The sequence below is a fragment of the Passer domesticus genome, chromosome 6 (assembly GCF_036417665.1).
Source record: "Passer domesticus isolate bPasDom1 chromosome 6, bPasDom1.hap1, whole genome shotgun sequence".
Lineage (NCBI taxonomy): Eukaryota > Metazoa > Chordata > Aves > Passeriformes > Passeridae > Passer > Passer domesticus.
In genome coordinates this window covers 12,082,826-12,105,132 of record NC_087479.1, presented here as the reverse complement: position 1 = coordinate 12,105,132, position 22,307 = coordinate 12,082,826, and the positions used below count along the sequence as shown (strand labels likewise).

At 45.7% G+C, this 22,307-nt stretch overlaps 1 protein-coding gene across 5 annotated transcripts; it reads left to right on the top strand.

The window, feature by feature from the left end:
* The first annotated feature begins 2,468 nt into the window (after positions 1 to 2,468).
* Positions 2,469 to 22,072, top strand: SLC25A47 (solute carrier family 25 member 47). Of its 5 annotated transcripts, none has more exons than XM_064423372.1 (6): positions 2,469 to 2,689; positions 17,534 to 17,577; positions 17,903 to 17,974; positions 18,240 to 18,422; positions 19,515 to 19,785; positions 20,507 to 22,072. In XM_064423372.1, the coding sequence occupies exons 1-6, from the start codon at positions 2,638 to 2,640 to the stop codon at positions 20,791 to 20,793; spliced, it is 909 nt and encodes a 302-aa protein (XP_064279442.1). In that variant the 5' UTR covers positions 2,469 to 2,637; the 3' UTR covers positions 20,794 to 22,072. The 5 variants fall into 5 exon arrangements, with proteins under 5 accessions (XP_064279442.1, XP_064279443.1, XP_064279446.1 ...); XM_064423373.1 differs by lacking the exon at positions 2,469 to 2,689 and adding an exon at positions 11,656 to 11,856; XM_064423376.1 differs by lacking the exons at positions 2,469 to 2,689; positions 17,534 to 17,577; positions 17,903 to 17,974; positions 18,240 to 18,422 and adding an exon at positions 18,568 to 18,786.
* The last annotated feature ends 235 nt before the right edge of the window (positions 22,073 to 22,307 follow it).

Sequence of the window (22,307 nt, the reverse complement as noted above, 5' to 3'; positions counted from 1 at the left end):
ATTCCAGAAGCAGAAGGAAAAGCAGATAAGTGGATTTAATTTTTTTTTTTTAATTGCTTTCCATGGTATGGCAGGATTTTTTTAGGTGAAGCAGCTCCATAAAAAATCAATAAAATCTTGCAGTGGAATAACACATTGAAAATCAATCCAGCTTTTGCCTTCTGTGCAAAGAAAGCACACAAACAAATGAACAAAGACAAGGATGCTTTCAAAGAGGTCCGAAACTAGTAGTAGAAGAAAAAAAAATGAGAATCTGTCCCAGATTAAGCAGCTCTTGGACTATCATTACAATTAATAAACAGACAAGATTTAAATGCAAAACATTCAATGAATCTCTGACATTACCCATGTCTTCCAAACCAATCCTCATTCCTTCCCATCTCTAAAACCCATCAAATCGAATCAAGCACCAAGGTGTCTCTAGGATGCTTTGAGTTCCCTCATTCACCTGCCTGCCCTACCTGGAGATGCCCAGCTGGCACTAGAGAGCAGGTAGATGGGCTGGTCCTGTCCTCTGACACAGCATCAATGGCTTTGGGAGTTGCCCACTCCTGCTCTATCACCCACCTCCTAACAGGAGCCTGAGGTTTTACTGAGCTCACATCTACAGACAGTACTTGAGACCAGACAGAAATCCCTGACCAGTCATTTTTCCTTAAGCATTTTGTTCAAGTATAAGTGGAAGTGAGTTTCTGTGACATGTATACCCTGGATCCATTGGGGAAGTTACAACCATGAGCAGAATTTTGTAGGTGGAAATCCAGAGGTTATAGGTCTCTGTCTTGTAGCACAAGGCTTGGAAGGATCAGCTTTGCCTAAAAGGTTCCCGTTTTTAATCTGTTATTCAAATCCTCTGATCTCCCAAGCAATCTGCCTCAGAGGAATTCTCTAGCAGAAGTGGTTTTGTAATTCTAATGTTTGCTCACAGTGGTCAGGAAAAACATTTCCTCTCTCTTTGAGGGCACTTCTAGGTTATCTGAAGATGGTTTCAGTCTTAGTCTTTTCTTCTCTGAATTATATTAATAATTATCTTCTGATCTCTGAATCTTCTTTCTTCAGCTGAAGTGGAGTTCTTTGAACCAAGCCCTAAGGCCTTGCTGAGTGAGCTCTGGCAGATTACCCTGGGTATTTACAGACAACACTCTTGCTCACTGAATATGAATATGAGATCAGACATTCACAAGAGACATAACACAAAACATAACATGACATAACATATAACATAACATGATATGGTATTGTTCACTTATGGCAGCCTGTGACACATGATGTGCTCCAGGTCCCTTCTGGTAGATCAGCTGTGTGCCACAATGTTCCCTACCTTGACCTTCCAGGTTTTTTTCTGTAGTCATTCCTAGCTGTTCATGCTAAATTGCTTTTTCCAGATTGTATTTCCAGTTTGTCAAGATCACTTGAATTCTAATCCTGCTGTTGGTGTTTGTGCAGCCCCTCCCAGGCTGCTGCAATCTCCCAAGGCCTGTCTTGTTCCTGTATGCTTGAGCTGCTCTAATAAGCTTTATTTAATTTTACAGAGTGTTTTATTCAATGCTACTGAACCCCATTGGAGCACTTCAGAGGGGTGGCAGTCACTTTATGTGCTAGTGCAGAGAACATCAAGGGCTCACTGGTACAAAGTCTGAGATGTCCAGGGCTGATTCACTAAGGCATGAGCATGGCTTCAGTCCCACTGGGGACTTTGTCTTCTGTTCGTTTTTTCTTTCTTGGGGTTTTGTTTTGTTTTCAGTTCAAGTTACACTTGTGAGGCAGTGCTGTGTAAATGTGGATGAGTTTATTAGTCTTGTGTGTGGGTGGGACAGTGAGTCAATAGAGATTTTTGTATTTGTGTGATAATTGGAAGGAAGTGTTAGAGCTCTTACAGCTGGGGAGTATTTTGAATATTCATTCAGGGCCATATGTGTACAGTATAGATATGGTTTTGGAGAGGACACCTAACCTGACACTGAAGGAAACCAGATTTAATGGTTCTCTTCCCTCAGCCTGTTTTCCTAGTTTTTTCAGAAGCTGTGTCTGATCTTGTGTCTGCTTTGTTGCTGTGCAATGCCTCTGGCTCAGAGTGTGACTCAGATGCCTGTTGGGACCCTTGTGCCCTTCAGGCTCCATGGCTTAGGCTCATCTGTGCCTGCCTTCCTTCTCATTCTGCTAAGGCTGTTCCAAAACAACTTACTGCTGGGATGCCTCCCCTGGAGAGCTAGAGTAAGGGATTGTGCTTTTCCTGCTTTCTTCTTCTTTGGGAGCACTGAGCTTCCCTGCTGCATGGCCAAATGTGGGCCCCTCAAATAAAGCAGGCAGAAAAGAAAGAGCCCAGAGCAACTTGGGAAACACATAGAGTGTACCAGCATGTACAGCAGCTGCACTGCTGTGTGTCTGACTGAAAAGGTTATAACTAAATCCAAGTTAAGCCTCAAAAAACCTCTTACCTTTGTCCCTTTGTCTTTTAGGCGGAAGAGGCTTTGCAGAGGATGCTGGAAGGGTGAGATAGCAGAGGAAATTTCTCCTCATTCCTCTGGCAAGAAGTGACCCTGTTGGCTGTCTGCTGTCCTCAATGGCACACAGGGGAAATCTGTGAGAAGGTACCACCAAACTGAAACCTGCTCAAGGGGATCAGGAGACTAGGGAATGGAACAGGAAAAGGCAGAGAGCAAGCAGTGTGACAGAATAAACACTGCAGGTAAGTATAGCATGAAACAGTGGGGCACAATGAAGTAGGAAAGGAACAAAAATGTGGAGTTGTGATGAACTCGTGGAAATTCTGGTGGCAGTGGCATGCAATAAAATATACATTGTTGACTCTGGTGTTACAAAATCTTTCTGTTTGCTTGTGAATTTGGCATCAACAATTGGCCACATCCCAGCAGAAAGGTCCCACTACAATGTGGAGTGGTGGATGAGGGAATGTTCCCTTTGCTCCCCAGAGTTTTCCTGAGGCTTGGCCAGCTCTGGGACCACCTTGCATGGGAATTCTCTTTCACACAGCCTTGGGCCCTCAGACCCTTCCTTAACCTCTAAGGTTAACTGCTGCATCATCACAGCTTCAGCTGTCATCATGTTACCCAGAAAAATGCATCAGTTTCTCTTTCTATTTTGAGCTGTGTCTGGATTTTGAGCTTCTTCCTAGCACCTTCTTTGGTTCCCTGAATCACTCTTCAGAGTCTCTGTGGGGCAGCAGCTCGCTCTCTGTGCCCCATGTTATGTGAACATGGGTGGCACTCAGACCATGTGCAATGTGAACATTGTATTTATAGCAGCAAACTGCTTTGAAGAAAAACCTTGCATTTCCCAGAAGCTGCACAACCAGACTTGATGATTGAGTGCTTTACAGAATGGCTGGCATTTAAAGCAGAGACAAATAAATCCAAATGGTGAAATGGGAGAAACATGAGGACACATTGTACACAGGAAACAAGCAGGCACCAAGCTGCTGTATAGAAGCACCCCTTTGTCTGAAAAATAATCTTCCCCAGGTGAATTCACTGGGTACCTTTGTGTGGATTCATTTTCCTTGTCTATTTTCCAGGTCCATTTTCTTTGTTTTCCTACACATTCTTGTGTTTGCTGTCCTACTTGTTGCTTGCATCGTCCCACTCAATGTTATGTTATTGAGTCAGATTAGGGGGATACTCCAGCACCTCTTGATGCAGCTGTACTTGAAGGCAGAGCAGCTAAGGCATTATTCTCAGGGGACTGGATGCCTTTATTATCCATTAACTTTATGGCCTTGGGTGGTTTTAGGGTATTCTCTGACGTCATTATCCCACTGGCTTCAAAGGTACTGTATATCATGTTGAAACTTCCCAGCCTGATAGAATCCCTTGATAAGAGTGGTGCTGCAAAGCATGAAATGTAACTGATGCAGTTGTACAAGAGCTGAGTGCTGCTGAAACTGAGCTGCCTTGCTTCCAGATCTGCTGATGGCTAGGGGCTTTGTGATCCCCCAAATGGTCCTGGTCAGGGTCCCAGCATGTGAGACCTCTTCTGTTCCCGGGGAAATCATGGCAGATAAACAACTGCCTTGGCTAATACCTGAAATGCTGAGCTTGTGAGAAGCAGAGGCAGAGGTGCTGGGAGACAGGAGTGGCTTAGAATGCTCTAAGTTGTAAGGTTCCCTGAAAAGTTTGGTCTAGCTCCAATTTTCCATGCTTTATCCTGGTGAAATGGAGATATTTTTATTACTGGGAACACATACCTTCTGGAAAGCCTGCCCCTCTCCAGTTTAAGCAGAATTGGCCAAGTTCTGACATGCACCTTCTGCTGTTTGTCTCAGCCTCTGCTGCATGTGTGTGTGGATTATTTTGGGTTACTGGTGTGTTGTAGAAGAGAAAGAATCATAACTGCACACTAAACAGTCCACAACATTTTTGTTCATTCTGAGGAGGAATCTATCCCTGTTCATAGTCAGTTGTCTTGTGCTTTGTTTGAAATACAAAACCACAGCAAACCCCTGGGTGCTTCCCTGGAAGCAGATGAGAAATGAACAGACCAAAAAAACCAGAAAAAGCTGCCTATAGGCATTACTCCAAAGTGTTTTCCTTGGCATTGTCTTTGTTTTCAAATATCACACATACTTTGGGGGCTTTTTTAAACTAAACTGCTGAGTTTTCTCCTTTTCTGTCATTTTTCTGGTCAGCAAGAAGTCTCAGAGAGGGTAGACCCACACAAGCCCATGCTGAGTCTTGTCTCCTCTTATCACAGGTCCCGTCTTTGTCTCCGGCCTGTGATAATACTATGATGGCTAAGAAATTATAATTACTTTTTTAATGTGTGTTTGGGCAAGGACCTGAGTCCAAAGTACTTGAAGTATTGCAAGGACTATGTTCTCTTATATTTGCTGCAGGTGGAGCAGGTATCTTAGCTGCTGGCCTTCCTTGGAGAAGGCCAGAAGACTCTGCATGCCCATGCCACCAGAGGTACTGAGAGCAGGTCTCCAGCAGAACCCAGCTGCTATTTAGCATCACAGTGAGAAGATGCCAGGGACCACAAAGAGGCATGCTGAGATAAGAGAGTGAGCACTGAGTCCAGTCACCTGAGCTAAAAACTACCTACCAGCCCAGCAGCTTTACCCATCTTTCCTCTGCAGCAGGTTACTCAGTCACTCAGCAAATACACTTGTGATTGGTCACACTGAGCAAAAACTGTTGGGAAATCATTCAGGAAAGGAAGATAAAAACACAGTAACTGGCATCTTTATAGCATTTTTCCAGCCTGAATTTGCAGACAGTATAACCTAAGCCTCAGGCTGTTTCTGTGAGGTAAAAATGTGCAATTATGCCTATTTTATAGATAAGGAAACTGGTAATACTGATTTAGCCCAGGGGAACAGGAGGCAGAACTAGGAGAACAACCTCCTTTTCCTGCCTTATGGCTTTGTTTTAAGTTACCCTGTTCTTACAGGAACCTTTCTATGAGGCTAAAGGCTTTTCACTGCCAACAGGTATAAAAATATACTTTCAACATCACGTATTTGAAATCCTCTGGCACAAGTTGTATTCACATGCAAAGTCAGTGACTGGGAGACAAGGTGTCCAGCTAAATCTAAACCTATGCTAAGCTGTTTAACAGAGTAGGCACTAAGGTTTATGTCTGGACAATTTTTTAATATGTTGGTCTGTCTTCAAGGCAGCTTCCTGCTGGGTCATTTGTGGGCTTCCAATTGTTACATGGAATGTAGCTGTTGCAACAGCCTTATAGTAAAGACACCCATTTCTTGTAAACTGAGAGAACAGGCTTGGCAGGATGACCACTGTGCTTCTAAAGAAACTTCCTATTAACTCTGGCAAGTGGACACTCCTGTGGCTGCTGAACAAATAAGGCAGGTGATAAGTGAGACTGTGCACTTCCTATGATACTCAGAGCCTGGTACTGTTAGTACTGCTGTCTGAGTACTCTTTGTTAAGGTTGAGAGTGCTCCTGAAAAAGCTGTGGAAACTTCTGGCTTAGATTTTAATTTTTCTCCTGGTTGGGCCAATGGAAAAAGTCAGGTTATGTTGTTGGAGGCAACATAGGACTGAACAGTTGATGCTGAAATGGGTCTGTATCTGCACTAGGACAGTGCACACTGCTTGCAAAGATTGGTGGCAGAGATCCCTGAATGAGTATTGATCAAGTTAGGATGGGTATCAGAGGCTATTTGCCCCCTCACCACCGACAACAGTGTGAGATTCTTCTCCTGCATTAAACTTGCTTTGTAGCAGTATTTTTAAGGGACATACTTTGCCTTTCAGTTGTTTACTATTTCTGCAAGATAAAATTCCTCTGTATGTATCCCCTCTCAACATAAGCTCATTATAATGCTGGCATTTGAAAAAATTCTCTTTTCTGAACTCTTTGGTGCCAGGTTTTTCAGTTAAGTAACCCTTTCCCATGTGACTTTAGCAGCTGATCTCAAAGTCCCAGACAATAATGCCTTATAGTTCTAGAGCTGAGTTTTCTTTCTAATTTCCAAGTAGCTCTGAGGTTGTTAAGTCATATAAAATCAGCTAGTTATAAAGGAAGAAGACCATTGGCTAGTCAATAATGTAGCATCTCCTAGATTTTTCACTGGTGTAAAGCAGAGATCTCAAGGAATATTGAGATACAGAGGAACAGTTTGGGAATATTGAAAAAAAAATACAGACACAGACACAGACTCTGGAGAGAGCACTGATAGTGCACCAGCAACATCAATAAATAGGCTGGGAGCTTGTCTCTGTTCCTACTGCAACAGCTGTGGTTTACTGTCTAACACCTGAGGTGCCTCTGCTGAAAATGTAGAGGCTTGCACATTAACATCATCATGAAATAAAGAGTGCTTTATTGCTTGGTGGGAGGGAAAAGCAGGCCAGGAAGGTGAGTGCCTCCCTCTGCTCCTGGCTCTCCAAGCCTGCTGCCAACTCACTGACTACATCTTCTGTTCATTAAAGCGCAAAAAATATGGAAGAGGTTGGAAAGTGGCTCAAAAAGCAGTCAGAAGGTCAGAACAGTCCTGACATCCCCTCCCTCCATCACAGCAAGGTGTTCTTTTGCAGTGCTAGCAATGTAGGCTGGCATAAAATCCTTCCTGAGAAGTTGCTGTGGTGATGCACTGTCAAACTTCCTCTTTCTTACTGTGGAACTCGGGGTGATGTCACCAGGGCCTCCCAGGAGCTGAAGGGGAGGGACTTCCTACAAGGACCTGGGCAGCAGGTCACAGGGGAATGGATGCAAGCTGAAAGGGAGCAGGTTTAGATTAGATGTTAGGATGAAGTTCTTTGATGTGAGAGTGATGAGGCCCTGGCAGAGGTTACCCAGAGAAGTTGTGGCTGCCCCAGCACTGGAAGTGTTCAAGGCCAGGCTGAATGGAGCCCTGATCACCCTGGTCTAGAGTAAGGTGACCTTGTCCACAGCATGAGGGTGGGAACTAGGTGATCTTTAATGTCCCTTGCAATCCAAACCATTCTATGATTGTGTGATTCTATGATTTTGGGGAAACATCTATGTAACACTTTAAATTTTCAATATATACATAATTTCACAGGGATGTTTGTGTAGGATGTGTGCTAATATTGTTACTTCCACCTTTTCCCATTATTTACTCTTGAACAGAAACTTGTGGCTCTCTGAGAAGTGTCGGGATCTTTGCAGTGCTTTCATGACAGTAGACATGTCATTCTCATCAGTTATGCTGATGAGAAGATTAGGTATAGGGAGATGGAATGACTTGCCCAAAGCCAGACAATCTGCCACTTCTTAAATTATTGCAATCATCTTCAGTCTTCTTGGGAATGTACTGTTTTCCCTCCCTTTGGGAACGTGTGTAGAAACATTACAACCTCATTTCAGGTTTCCAGAGGTGAAATCACGTATCATTTATACCTGGTGCAGCTGCCAAGAGTGGTTCCCTTACTGCTTCTGTTTGATTTGCTGCGAGATTCCTGCTGTGAGTTCTCATGTCCTTGGAATTATTGGTTCTCCTTTAGTACCCGAGATAAAGGACAACGAGCTGCTTTGGTTTGAAAACCCATAACACAGCTGGAGCCAGCAGGTTCCACCCCCCATCCCACCCCCACCACCCAAGCCAAGAGCCAGGCTCTGCCAGCTCAGCAGTGCTGCTGTCACTCCTTCCCGTTCCGCAATGTGCAAACAGCCCGGTGACGTGGCGGGGTAGCGCTGTTTGAACAGTCCCTGCAGTCAAGGATTTTTCCAAAAGAAATTGGACAGGAATCGATGGATGTGCATGCGAGTGTGGTATTGCAGAGTGCAGATGGGATGGAAAATGAAACACGTTGTGGCAGGAAGCGAGGAAGGAACGTTTTCTCAGCAAACCTGGCTGGATGAGCTGGCAGGTGGTGGCAGAGCCGAAAGAAGACAGGCTTTGCAGGGTGGATGAGCTGGTAAAATCCTGTGAGTGAGCTGTGGAAGAAGATATAAAAGGACACCCCTGTTATTTTGTCTCACATACATTATGTTAACACTGATTGTCTGTCTAAATGCTCCCTTCCCACCTTTCCTTTTGCTCCATCACTTGTACCAGTCCTCTAGACCCTCTGCCACTTTGCTGTGGAGCAGCTCTCTCTGCCTGGGTGGGCAGACAGCTGCCTCCTCCTGTGAAGCAAATGGAGTGTTTCATCCAGCACACACTGGGCAAAATTAGGGCTTTCCTCACTTTTTATCACTCAGTTTCATGATTTTCTGCAGAATGCTTCATGTCATCAGATCTGTGCTTTTATCTGACAGTACCTTCCATGCTCTGCTTTCTCAAAACCCCCTGTGAAATTGGCCCATTTTGAACAAATTGCTCTTGAACAGTTTGCTGTTGGAGGAAAGAGCTCATGACTTATTTCTCATGGAATGCTATCCCTTGTGCAGGCTCAAGATATGTTTGGTGTGTGATCTCCTAGGGCCTGCTTTGAGACCACCTATGTTAGGACCAGGCACTTTCTCTCCTCCCTGCATAGATGTGAACCATGGTGTTTATTTGCAAGCTAGACTAGCAGTGATCTTTGGATCTGCAGTCCTTGGGCACTGTGTCAAAGTGGGACAGGGATGATTAATATTTCATCTTGGAGAAATGCCTGATAACACAAGATTTCTTTGGGATGGATTTTCTGGACTGTCTCTATTGACCTGTAGCACTGGGGGACCTGGTTCTGGTAAATTAAGGAAGCTGGTATATCTCTGAAATCCAGGGAAGAGAGGACGGAGGAGGAAGCTCCTTCAGAAGAAGAAGAGTGAGACTTCAAGGACTCTGTCTCTGGGAGGAGTCCTGGAAAGGGAAGTTGAATTGCTGCCTCGAGGGTCCCTCTCTTCCACAGGGAGCTGGTCTGTGCTGTTTGGAGTTCTTTTCTCAGATGGGGTTTCCTTCACACAGGATTGCACCTGCCTCAGTACTTGCTCTCATCTGGGCACTTGAACCCTTGTGTGGGGCTCCTCTTCCTCTTGCCTTGCTGCCGTCACGTGGTGGCCAGGCTGGGCTTGGCAGTGGATTTTATTTTCCCCTAAGTCCTGACTGCACACCAGGAGCAGAGAGTACTGCAGTGGTGACTCTTGGCTTGAGGCTCATGTTACTCTGCTAAGCCCTGGCTGGGGCAGACGTCCCTGGAGCAGCTCTGTGTGTGCATTCCTCCAGAGCTGGCTGTCCCAGGGATACCTTCATGGGGCAAGGTGAAATTGTCCAAGCACCAAAATATTCTTCTTTCATATGGACACCTCCTGAATGACCTCTGTTTGCAAAGCAATCCCAGTCAAATGGAAAACCTGACCTCTCCTGGTACACCCCATTGAAGTGACCAAAACCATTATCAAAATGTTATGGAGTCAGATTCCTGCTATATAAAGCAAGTGACATTTTGCTAGAAGCATTGGTGTGAATGGGTGTTAAAAAGATAAACAAAGGATTAATTTTCTTTCACAAAAGGAAGGGAGTTGAGTTGGTTGGGGTTTTTTTGGTTTTTTTTTTTTTTTTTTTACAGTCTCAAAAGATTTCATGAGGAAGATTTCCTTTGAGCTGTTCAGCTCAGCTAAAGAAGGTAGGAATTTTGCTTGGCCTTTTGATATTTCATGGAAAATGCTAATTAGCCCCAATGCTTGAGTCAGCCAGTGTGAAATGCCAGCCAGCCTCTAGTTTCTTGCTGATATGGCAGCAGTCACTGCGATGTGTAGAAAAGTCCCACCCTCCATGTGCTTCCAGGCTGCCCCTCCACAGGGGACTGTGTCCTTGTCCCTGTGTGTCACTGACACAACAATTCCCATACCTGGTTCTGCTGCTGGGGGGGTCCTGCAAGGACAGCAGCAGAATGGGATGATGAGAAGAGGAAACAACACATTTCCCTGCAGTTGGCATGCCCAGACTGTTGATGAACCATTAATGACTCCTGTACAGACACCAGGTATAACAAGGAAGAGCTACTAAATAACCCAGTGTGGTTTTGCAGCTACATTGCTACCTCTCTAGATAATATTTTACTTCTAGTTTTAAGTTTTTTGCTGTCCTTGCATGATGTTAAACTGGAATAATCTGTTGTTTTCAGCCCAGAAAACATTCAGGGGAAAATGCATAAGAAATCACAGGAAGCAAGTTAATAAAAATACTTTCATTTTCACTTCCCAGAAACTCTGTGCCATTACACAGAGCTTTGCTATATGTCACTGGCATAGCAGCCCCAAAGCACATGCTTCAGTGAGAAATGTGTTCTTGGAAAATGTGCAGGAAATGGCACTGGGTACTGAAGTCCTCAGCTCCCCTGTAAAGCTGACCCAGGGGGCAGCAGCCGTGAAATTTTCTTTTCCCTTTGCTGCCAATGTACCTTGGCTCTGACCCGGGAAAACCTCTACAAGACGGGTAAAATTCAGGTCACGGCTTGGCAAGCCTTTCATTGCATCAGGACTTTAGTTTCCAGGGTCTCTCTGGGCAAAGCTTGACCTCCCACACATAGATGAGGCACCCTTTGGTAACAGGACTGTTGTGCAAAAACAGGCAATATGACATTTCCTTGAACTCTTGGTTCCCTTTGGTCAGCAGGTCTCTGCAAGGAGCTGACATTGGAAAGGGACTTAGGAATCTCAACAAGAAATGAAGAGGAGCTGCTCCAGGGCTGGGAAAACTACACTGCTGCTGTCTGAAATAGAAGCACATACTCTGGATGTTAATTAGATAATTAGATTATCTAACTAATTAGATAATTAGTTACATTAATTACTGGGGTTCACAATTTGTATACATGATGAGTGGGTAATCATCCATGGGGATCCATGTAGAAATTAGGGTCAGCTTCATGCATCAGGAAAGTCAAGAAAAATGGCTTGGTAAAGGCAGAAGGAATTTCCATTAATGGAGAGGGTGTGTGGTCCATCAGAAGGAGAAAAAGTGGGCTGGGATAGGGGAAGGAGGAATCCTGCAAATAGCCACAAATGCAGCGTCTCCGTGGAGCAGGCTGTTTGTCCTCTGGCAAACAAGTGTGCAAAGCTGTCTTCTGGGGCTAGTAAGTGCAGCAGGGCTTGTCCCCCTCACAGCCAGCCTTACCCTGCGAGTCACCACCCCTCAGGACTTTCCAGGCAAAAGGGCACTGGGAACAGCAGCCTTGGCGCAGCATTTCAGGGCTTCATGGGATTATTTATTCACTGTGTTCCTGGAACAGCTCCAGGCTTCCCAGCTCCGCCACCAGTGTACAAATTCATCAAGTACCCACCAGGCTCGCAATCCCCAGAGGCAAGGGCAGACTGTAGGAAGGTGATTCATATTACAAACCAGTGTCTCCGAAGGACTGGCAGGGCTCTGGGAAGACCGAACCGGATCCTCGTCCCTTCCCTTCCTCCCCAGCGCTCTCAGGGTGGTCACGGCTGCAGCCGCACTCTGGATGGATTTCATTGCTGGGGCCATCGGAGGTAAATACATCAATTAGTGCTTGTGGAACCAAGCAGATAGCTGCGTTTCCTTCTTGTTCAGCTGAAGAGCCGGTCTCAATAGCAGAGCTGAGAGTCTTTCGATGGGGGCTGCTTGTTAAAGCGTGTTCTTCCTTATTAAGTGGGAAATGTCATCAGAGCAGGTTCACAGAGCCGCTGGAGAGGCAGTGCTGCAGCCTGGTAAGCTGAGGTCATTGCCTGCAATCTCCTCGAGTCTGATTGCAGCGGGACAGGGTAAAACTAATAGGAAGAGACAGAGTGTAATAGGTTTTGTGCAGATACCAACCCTGACAGCGAAACCCTCACGTGTCTGGCATCTGGGGGTCCCAGCAGGCTGCAGGCATGGTGGCTCCGGGGGGCTGAGGATGTGATTTGTGGGACAGGAGGGGAGGAAGCACAGTGTTCCTCTTGCACTCAGAATGTCTGGATGAACGCCCTTTGCAATATCTTAGGTTAAGATGTATTTGCAGTCGTGATGGTGATCTCAGTGCAGGCGAGCCAGGCAGCAGGCTTTGATCTGGGAGAAAGTAGGTTAGCTGAATATAAAAAAAGTAACAGGAGAGAAGTGTGATTAAATTCTAGACATTTTTAGAGCATGTACTGCTCAAACCCATCTTTGTTTCAAACGACAAAATGTACCCATTGGTCTCAGTTCTTCACTGAAACCACGTTAGATTTAGTGGAGTACACAAGATAAAATATACTATATATATACACATGTATACTAATATAATATAATATAATATAATATAATATAATATAATATAATATAATATAATATATATACACACGTACCTATCTATATATTTATATCTATGTATGTAGATATAAATATATATTATATAAATATATAAAAATATTATTATATAAATATATAAATATATATATTTATATAAAATATATATTTTTATATATCTATATATAATATATATTTATATATTATATATATTTTTATATATAATATACATATATATGTAGAGATAAATACATATATATAATATATATATTATATATATATATATATATAAAATATATATACCAATAAATACCATGAGAAAAGCCTTTGGGTCACCACTGACAGAAAGGCCAGGTAAACCTAATATATATATATATATGTATATATATATATATATATACACACACACACACACACATATTTATATATTTATATATGTATTTAAATGTATATACATTTTTATATATATTATATATATATTTTATATATATATATATATATATATATATACCAATAAATACCACAAGAAAAGCCTTTGGATCACCACCTGTCAGGTGGCTGAGACATCCAGCCCAAGCCTGCATGACAGATCTCACTTTGACAGTCACTAAGATTTGGCATTTTCCCTCACCAGGAACAGCCTATGGCCCTGCTGCAGATGTGTTTGTCCTGGGAAGGACCATGCTGAGTCTTACCCTGCCCACTAATTGCTCATCATGTGCAAGTGGGGGGAGGTTGGACATCTCAGCAGCATCCAGCCCTGGAGGGGCCTGTTGTGCCTGTGCTTGGGGTGTTGGTTTTCCACGGGTGTTGGGAGACTCTTCATGGGAAAGTGGGATATAACCAGCCCCACCATGACAGCTTGTCTTTCTCCTGCTGTTTCCCTTCTGACTTCAGAGCGCCCTTGGAGAAGGAAGCTCTGTCCTAGAGCTGGCAACGGGATGTCCTTCCCAGAAAGATTAACCAAACCTCTTCTCAGGCTTCATGTTCATGGCGAGGCAGAGATGATTGCATTTGTTTCTTGGATTCCTTTGCTTTTTTAGCACAGTTTGAGACAGGTCACTTAAGGACAAACTTCTTTTGCAAGGGAACATGGAGAGCTGAAAACAGGGTTTGAACATGGCCATTCACCTTGGTTTTCTGCCCTGGCTCCCATGCAAAGCCAGGGTTTGTGCCGTGACCCCCTGTCCAGGCTCCAGCATCATGTTCTGCCTGGCCATGCAGCAAGAATCTCCCTGTGTGCCCTGGACACAGGCTCAGCCTGAGGGGATGCAGGCTGTGGAGATCCAGCTGGGACCAGAAAACTCTTTGCTTGTTGTAAGGCACTTCACTGACCTCAGCCCCTATGAGAACAAGATTTTCCATCCTGTCCTCTATGCCCAGCTCAGAGCTTTTCTAGGAGGGATGCTGCAACTTCTCACAGGCTGGCAGAGGGGGGAACTTGCCCGTAGACACATGGGAGCTGCCTGGGCAGGGCTTCTGAGGCCATCATCCTTCCCCTCAGGTGGGACAGCTCCTGGGGTTGGACATCTGTCCTGCAAGAACTGGGATGGTTTTGGTGCTGAGCTTGTTTTGGGGTTTATGTTTGCTAGAGCTGAAGCAGTTTTCATGTTTCTAAGGAGTCTGTGAACCCAGCTAAGGAGCATCAAGCAAGTTGAGACAACATAAAAATAAGAGTTTCTGTTTAGTAAATTACACTCTACTGACTTAGATCTATTTTCAGAGTGTCCTGGAGAAAGTATGGCTTAAGCATGCCTGAAAAACAGCAGAGGTCATGCCCATTTGAATTCCAGCCTCTGGCTGCCTCAGGCAGCTGCACAAATACTGTGCATCACCTCTGGGCAATGGATTCTGTGGCAATGAGATAAACTCAGCATATTCAGCCCAAGAAACAGTGATCTGCTCTGGCTCCAGATAGAAAAAGCATGAGAGAAACATGCTTAGTGACTGTGGAGACTTTCTATAACCAGCAGACGTGGCTGGATGTTTTAGGAAGCAGTCCTTCCACTAAAATTGAGCAGGAGGTTGGACTAGAGAGCTCCTGAGGTCCCTTCTGACTTGAATTTTCCTATGATCCCAAGCATGCCTTCTAGCCCTGCTACAGCAGCAGCCTGGGCCGTGGCAGGGGATGGGGATTGATGGCTGGGTGATGACTGCAGGATGACTTGACTATTATGTCTGGAGTAAAGATCTGGGGAAACGAAGCCGAGGTTTACTGAGTGGTGGTAGTGCAGCAGAGCCTGCAGCAGGACTGGGCTTTTCCACAGCTGGGAGGTTACATGCAGTCCAAGGAAAGATAAAACAATTCCCCTATACAGGGAACATGCTGTCTCCTTGCAGATAAAGCAGCTCCTTCTAGGGTCATGTGATTGAAGGAAGCTCAGCTTGCTTGGGGTCAGGAGCAGTGATGTTCCCAACTCTGCACAAAACAAAGGGTTTTGAAAGCCACTGTCTGCCCATCCAGTGCATGGACAATAATCCCTGTTTCTCCCTGGGTGTCTCAGCCAAAGTTTGCCATCAGCTCAGAGCTGTTGCAGCCTGGTGGGCTCTGTACAGCTGCCACTTGCTCCCCTGTGATTGTCATCCCACCAGAATCTCTTCTTTTTTGAGTTGCTTGCTCAGAGTGACCTGACTTGTGCAGGGACTGTGAGTGATCCATTTTGCGCACTCCGTGTGTGTAGGGGATGCTGCAAGCTCTGCTTAGTAGCTGGGAATATCTCAGATAAAGGAGGCATAAAAAATGGCTCACTAAAATATTTTTGCTATTTATTTTTGCCTCAGCTGATGCAGTGTTACTCAGCAGGAGTCCCACAGGAACCCTTTCCTGTATGCCCACTGTTCATTGCTGGCCTTCTTTGATTTTGCTGCACAAACAGGGCACGTGTGGGTCAAGCTATCTTAGTGCCAGGCTATTTATATCGTGTGACAGTGTGCAGAGCCCTCATTCCTCAGCCTTTGATAGACTTGGCCGAGCTCCTCAGATCTGACAGCTGCTTGGAGTGCTTTTTGCCCCTAAGCAGTGCAGTTCATGGCAGGTTGGGTTATTTGGAGGTTTGGGGGATTCACATCTTTGCTGGGAGCAGTGAAAAATTTACTTTTATGGTCTCCTCCCAAGGGGAAGTGTTTGATCCTTACTGGAACCAAGCTGATGGGGAGTCTTTAGGGCTGAAACAATCTGTTTTGGGCAACCTACTGGGCTGCTGTCTTTGTATCTTATCGTGTGAACAGGGTGATTTCTCCAGAAGGGAGGTCAGTTCTTGTCAAACACTGACCCAAATCATCCTTGGTATGTGATCTGCATAAGCCAAAGCTCCTACCTTCCTTATCCAGTGCAGTGAGCCAGGACTCAGCTGTGCATGGTGCCCCTGTGTCGCCAGCGTCTGCTCAGCCCATGCCCATCTCCTCTGAGGTTCAGGAATTCTGGAAGCGTCAAAAGATGGGTCAAAACCTCCCAGCTGAGATGGGGTGCTTGGCCTGGGGGGCTGCAGCTGTGAGATCAGCACTGCCATCCTGGCATGGGCTCACATGCTGCTCTTCCCTGGCTGGCAGTGTCTGTGTTTACTCTGGCCGGTGGCCGGGAACCTGGGACAGCGCAGGTGTCCCCAGATGACTTTGTGCATTGTCACTCTCTGCTTGGACCTGAGCCATTGCTTCTCCAAGCCATATTACTGCCTGGGTATTCCCCATTGCCCTCTCTCTTCCATCTAGACCCTTTCCCCCCTTTTGTTGCTGTTTATCTGGTGTCAGATTTGATAGATGTTTTTGAAGAACAAACCTCAATTTTCTGCAAGAAAGATGCTATTGGTTGGTTTCTTCTGAGTAATGTACTTTGGGATTGTCTCCTGGTGACTCACAACAGCAGCTGCTGCTTTTCTCCAGAACATGGGAGAGCTTTCCAGAGCTCTCAAGCAACCGTGTAATCAGAGGTGAACATGCCCACACCAGCTAACACATTTTTGAGTAGCTTGGGTTTTAATTTTTCTTTTTAAAGAAGAACTCAGTGAGAGGCAGTTTTCAATAGGTGGGCCACCAGATGTGCCTGTGTCTCTGAATGCCTGGCTGCCTGGTGGGCTCATCCAGTGCTTCTATGAACTTGATATCTGTCTAAATAACTCACGTGGACACAGCTCCATTGTTCTCCAGCCTGATTTCCTCTCAGGCGGCTTGGCAGGTGATGTACTGGGAGGAAGTTTGCTGGTCAGCACCTTTATTACCTGCTAGCACTTAGAGTTGAGAAATGCAGCGAGGTGAGATCTATTTGTTATTGCAACAGAGAGAAATCCCTGTTGGAGCTCTTTAGCCCTCCTTGCCATTCAGAGGATTAATACACATCCAGCAGCTATTTTAAGGCTCCAGGAGTGAGCGGGGGTGTTGCTAGAGGATTGACACCGGCCCGGGGGCTGGACAGGCTCTCATGGCATGTGATGATGCTCAGCCGGCCCTGCTGGGCGGGCTCGGCAGCCGCTGCCTCTGGACACTCCCCGGGATAATCCCTCCCTGCCCCAAATCCCAAGAGGTCTGAAAACCAAAATTGCTCCAGACTCTGTGAGCAGGGATGCTTGGTCATAGCTCAAAGATGCTTTAGTGCCTGAGAGGGGAAACAAATACAGCCTGGTGTTCTCCCCTCATCCTTCGTGGGACGGTGCTCTCAGTGTCTCTCCCTGTCTCATCTTGCTCTGTCTTGCTGTTCTGGATAAGTTTCCCATATTCTGTTTTCTCCCCTGAGTGAATCTTGGTCACACAGAAATCTCCATTTTTCTCTGCCATTTATGGCTCAAACGTCATTACTGGAGCTTGAGAAGTCTGGTGCCAGGCACAGCTGGGCTCTGGAGCTTTCTGCTTTCCCAAGTGATCTCCTGTTATGGGTGAAAAAGCCTGTTGTGACATGTGCTGTTAACCATCTCCAACATGTTCTCTTTTCAGGTGGTCTAAGCACAGCTGTGGGTTATCCACTGGACACAGTGAAGGTACATGTTGGAGCTTTATTTCTTGACCATAGAACAAAAAAAGAAGAGGCCCTTTTGTTTCCCCCCTCCTTTTCAGAAAAATAGTCCCATGATAATTCTTAATCTGCATTACATCTCCATATCTCACTGTATTTGGTTCTGTTTGCCTCTAAAAAAAAAAAGCAATTAAATTGTTTGATCATGTCATTTTATGGTTAATTATCTGTTTTGCCTGCTATGTTGTTGTTTTATTTGTTGCATTATTTATTTTAATAAATATTTTTATTTGTTGTTTTATTTATTTTAATATGATATCTGCATTTTGAAGTTGTCTCTGTATTCCTAGGTGAGAATTCAGACTGAGAACCACTACAGAGGATTTTGGCACTGTGTTCAGGAAACATACAGGACAGAAAAGGTGGGTGCCTCTCAGCAGCATTGCTGGTACCAGTTGCAGATGTCTTGTTTCAGAGCAGCAGAGCTGCCTCTGTCAGTCAGGGGAGGATGGGAACCTGTTCCATACAAGCATCAGCTGGGAGAGGGCTCAGGGTGAAATTTAGCTTTGCTGATGAGCTGTAAGGTGGGAATAAGTTTTGACTCAGCAACGTACAGCCAGTTCTTTTGAGCAGATGCTTTCCCATGCCATTCGCCCTTAAAAGTCGCCTTTCTCTGTTTCCCACGAGGTCCGGGGGTTTTACAAAGGTGTGACTGCATCAGTGCTCGCTGTATCAGCGGTTTCCTCAGTTTCCTTTGGCACGTACAAAAGCTTCCTCGGTGCCCTGTGCGAGCTGCGGTACGGGGCTGCGGATGCCAAGCCGTCCGGGCTGGATGTTTCCCTGGCTGGAGCTGCGGCCGGCGCTGCCCGGGTAGGTCACCAGCCCGCTGGGAGAGCACAGCGAGAGAGCTCCATAACAAGCCCAGGAGGCTGGAAAAGCAGGGAATGGGGTTTTTTTGCGGTGCGGGGGGCCACAGGGCAGCCTGCTACAAGTCTGGTGGGTTTGTTTTTGCAGGGGAGGTCATGCTCTGCCCTCGCTGCCCCTTCAGCCCATACCCAGCCTCCGTGGCGTGGCCGAGTCCTGCTGGGCAGCTGGTGCTGGATTTGCTTTGGAGCAGCAGAACGCTTAAGAACGTGCCATTAACATGACACAGGCCCTGGCAGCAAACGCAGAACAAGGAAGAAAACACAGCATAGGCAGCAAACTCCCCCAGTGGCTGCGACGGTGTGTTTGTGTAAGACAGACATGAGTGAAGCACGGGTCGCTGCTTTCCCAGCGGCTGCACAAGCATCGCTGCAGGAGCGGCAGAGCGTGGGGCTGCCTTGCCAGGACAGCTTAAAAATCAGTGGGGTACTCCTGGGAAGTGATGCTGGCTGGCAGACCTGCAGGATCCTCAGGCAGGGGCCGAGGCTGGGTCCAGGAGCAGTTTCCCACAAGCAGATGAGGGTGAGCATCCACTGGCGCTGTGAATGTGCTGGCGCTCATCCCGTCACACCAATGGCATGCTGGCCAGAAACGTGTGCCTGGCCACAATCCTCTTACGGGGCAGTCCAGATGGTCAGGCTTCTAGGTGGTTCCTAGCAGTCAGTGACTCAACATGGGATAAATTTTTATAGCCTGGATGGTCTCAGTTCAAATACAGATACAAATAAGAGCCCTCATGTACGCTTCCCTGAGGCTGAGGACATCCCTCTTTCCACACCCATCTAGTTTAGCAAGTAGTTACAAGTATTTAATATCCTGTGTTGGTTCTGCCTTGCCTTCCTCTCGGCCCAGAGCAGCTCACATGTGTGTCCTGCTGCTGCTGGGTGGAACAGCGCAGGCAGAGGGGAGGAGGCTGGAGCTTGCTGGAGCTCACAGACAATGCTATTGCCTGAAAAGCTGGGAGACAAGAATTTACAGGAGGGAGATCAAAACACTGTTTAAGAGTGAGGGTTAAAATGCCATTCTCTGGTGTTGCAGGTTGTGTTGACAAACCCTAGTGAAGTGGCTAAAGTTCGGATGCAGACTCAGAGGAACCCATGCCCTTCCAGCACACATCAGCCTGATTCCAAGCCAAAGTATCGAGGGTCTCTGCACTGTCTGAAGGTTATCATCAAGGAGGAAGGTTTTGGGGGTCTCTACAAGGGCTGTTCTGCATTACTCTGCAGGGATTGCTCTGCTTCTGCAATGTATTTCCTTTCCTATTCTGTGCTGTGCGACTGGCTCACACCAGATGGGAGAAATAAACCAGGTAGGTATTGGAAAGCATCTGGCATTACCTGCAAAATGGCTTATTCACATTCACATTCACATTTCCCACACCAAGAGGGAAACCAGGCTCTGGGCAAACATCATCCAATACCCATAAAACCTCACCCAGATCCTCATGAGAGGTAGCTCTGTGTGTGCTGGCTTTAGTGCCAGCAGCCTGCATTCTAGGCTTGTCCCCACCTTGTCCCTAAGCAGCTCCTCCTCCTCCTGCAGGAGGGGTTCTTACCACACCCTCTGGTGCCTGGAATGTGGATATGAAATCCTGTTAATGCAAAAACAGGGTGACAAGGAATTAAACATGGACAAAGCTCCTGGGAGCCATCATGGAGCTCAGATAAGGGTCAGCTCACAGCTTGAATATCAAGTCCAGGTGGAGAAGGTAAATACACTTCAGGTTCTTAGTTGTGATTTGGCTCCAAAAAGCAACTATCTGCTTTGAGAAAAGATTGAATAGGTAAGATTCAGCAAAAGAGTGTCTCCCTGAGAATTATAAAAATTAGATCCAAATCAAATTCACATAGTGTTCAAAGTGTCACATTGCAAAAATTCTCTGAGATCACTGGAAACACACAACTGCAAGAGCTGCACAAAATAACTCCCAAAAAACATGAAAGTTACCAAAGTTTGTTGTCAGATCTGAGATGGCTGTAGCTGAATGAGATGCAAGTGAACTGCCCTTCTCCCTTCCCTCTCTCCTGCAGGTTTCCTTGTTGTGCTGCTTTCTGGTGGTTTTGCTGGAGTCCTGGCCTGGGGATTAGCTACTCCCATGGATGTCATCAAATCACGCATGCAAATAGATGAATCGGACCAGCACAAGTACAAAGGCCTGATCCACTGTGTGAGGGAAAGTGTGAGAAAGGAGGGGGCAAAAGTGCTTTTCAAAGGACTGGGTTTAAATTGCATTCGTGCCTTTCCTGTGAACATGGTAGTGTTTGTAACGTATGAAGGTGTACTGAGATTTACAGATCATTATATAAACAAAAAATAGCTTGTTCCACTCTGTCCAAAGCGTATTTTATTTATTTACATTTTTGTAAGACAACATCCACAAACAACTGTTGAATTGATGGACAGCATAAGAAGCATGGACATTTCAGCCCAAAGCTGACAATTGATGGCTTTGTTTTATTCTTACAGGATTACAAACTCATCAGGGAGCCTTGGCTTCATATAAAACCTCCCTTTTATCTCATTAAGGTGTTTAGACTGTAGCCGCTGCTTAGGCCCCTGAAACATTTGCAAATTTTTATGTTCTAATAAGTTGTTTGTCTGATCAGAGGTTTTGGTAAATCAAGTAATTTTTTTTCTACTGGCACAGACAATGATCCTCACAACCAAAAGAAGAGCTGGGGGCAGTTTCTGTAAGATTTAACACTCCCCAGAGTGTGCTTTTTACATGCTATGCCTGCACTGCATTCACCGAGTGACTCACATACTTGTGCTTCAGGCTGCAACCTCCCCTTCCCAGCGGTAATTTTCCCAAAGCTCTCTCCAATTATATCCCCTTGGCAGGAGCTGAGGCAGGAATGTCCTTTCTTTTCCCCGCTGCTCTGTAGCGAGTGGCAGCCATGCTCTGTTTACATAACTGCGCTAATGGTCGCGCTGGGCGCCAGGCGCCGTGCCCAGCACCCCGTGTGATTTTCTCCCTGAGCCCCACACAGCTCCAGCCCTCTCCCCAGGCCATGGAGTGCGGCTCTCCCAGCCTGGCACAGCTTTGGAGGCAATCTGTTCTCATCCTGGAGCGAGGGCAGGAATAGATGCAAAGCCTCTTTGCTTGGCGAAGGAAAGGCTGCCATAAAACCCGTGTACTGGCGGGGTTAGGCAAGTGAGAAGAGTTGCAAAGTTGTAGAGGATAATCAAGATTCCCAGCTTTTAAAAGTGCATACACTTCTCCCTTAAAGGGTGCTGTTAGGAGCAGCTAAATGTATTTTGTCAAAGGTGCATTTTGAAAGAATTTCAGACTTTTCTATTACTTCTTTCTCATCTTCCTACTAATTTTTTATTACTTTTTTAAATGAAAAAGACAGTTGAAAAAACAGTGCCCATGCTATTGCTTCAGAAGGAATAAACTAAAATGTTAGTTTATTCATTCTGCCTCACAGGCAACATATTTAATCCCTGGTTTAATACCTGGAGGACGACACTTGAAGAATTCTGGATCCAACTTCTCAGATTCTGCTAAAAATGCATTGATTTGAGGAAAAGAGGAGTATTGTATTTTAAAAGGAGTTCTCATATTTAGGACCCTTCTGGTCAGCAGTCACTCTCACCAGCTGATGACAAAGTTTTACTACACTGGCTGCAGTTTTGTCAGCTGCCTTCTACATGAAGAAAGAACTACAAGTTTAAAGAATTCAGGGGCTCCTAGACAAGAATAAAGGGAACCTCTTCTACCCCACACAGAGACCACTAAAAACGCCACAACTCCTCCTGAAATCTAAGCCTTCAACTGGCCTTTTAAACACGTTCACAGACATGCTATCATATCAAACAGGCACCTGA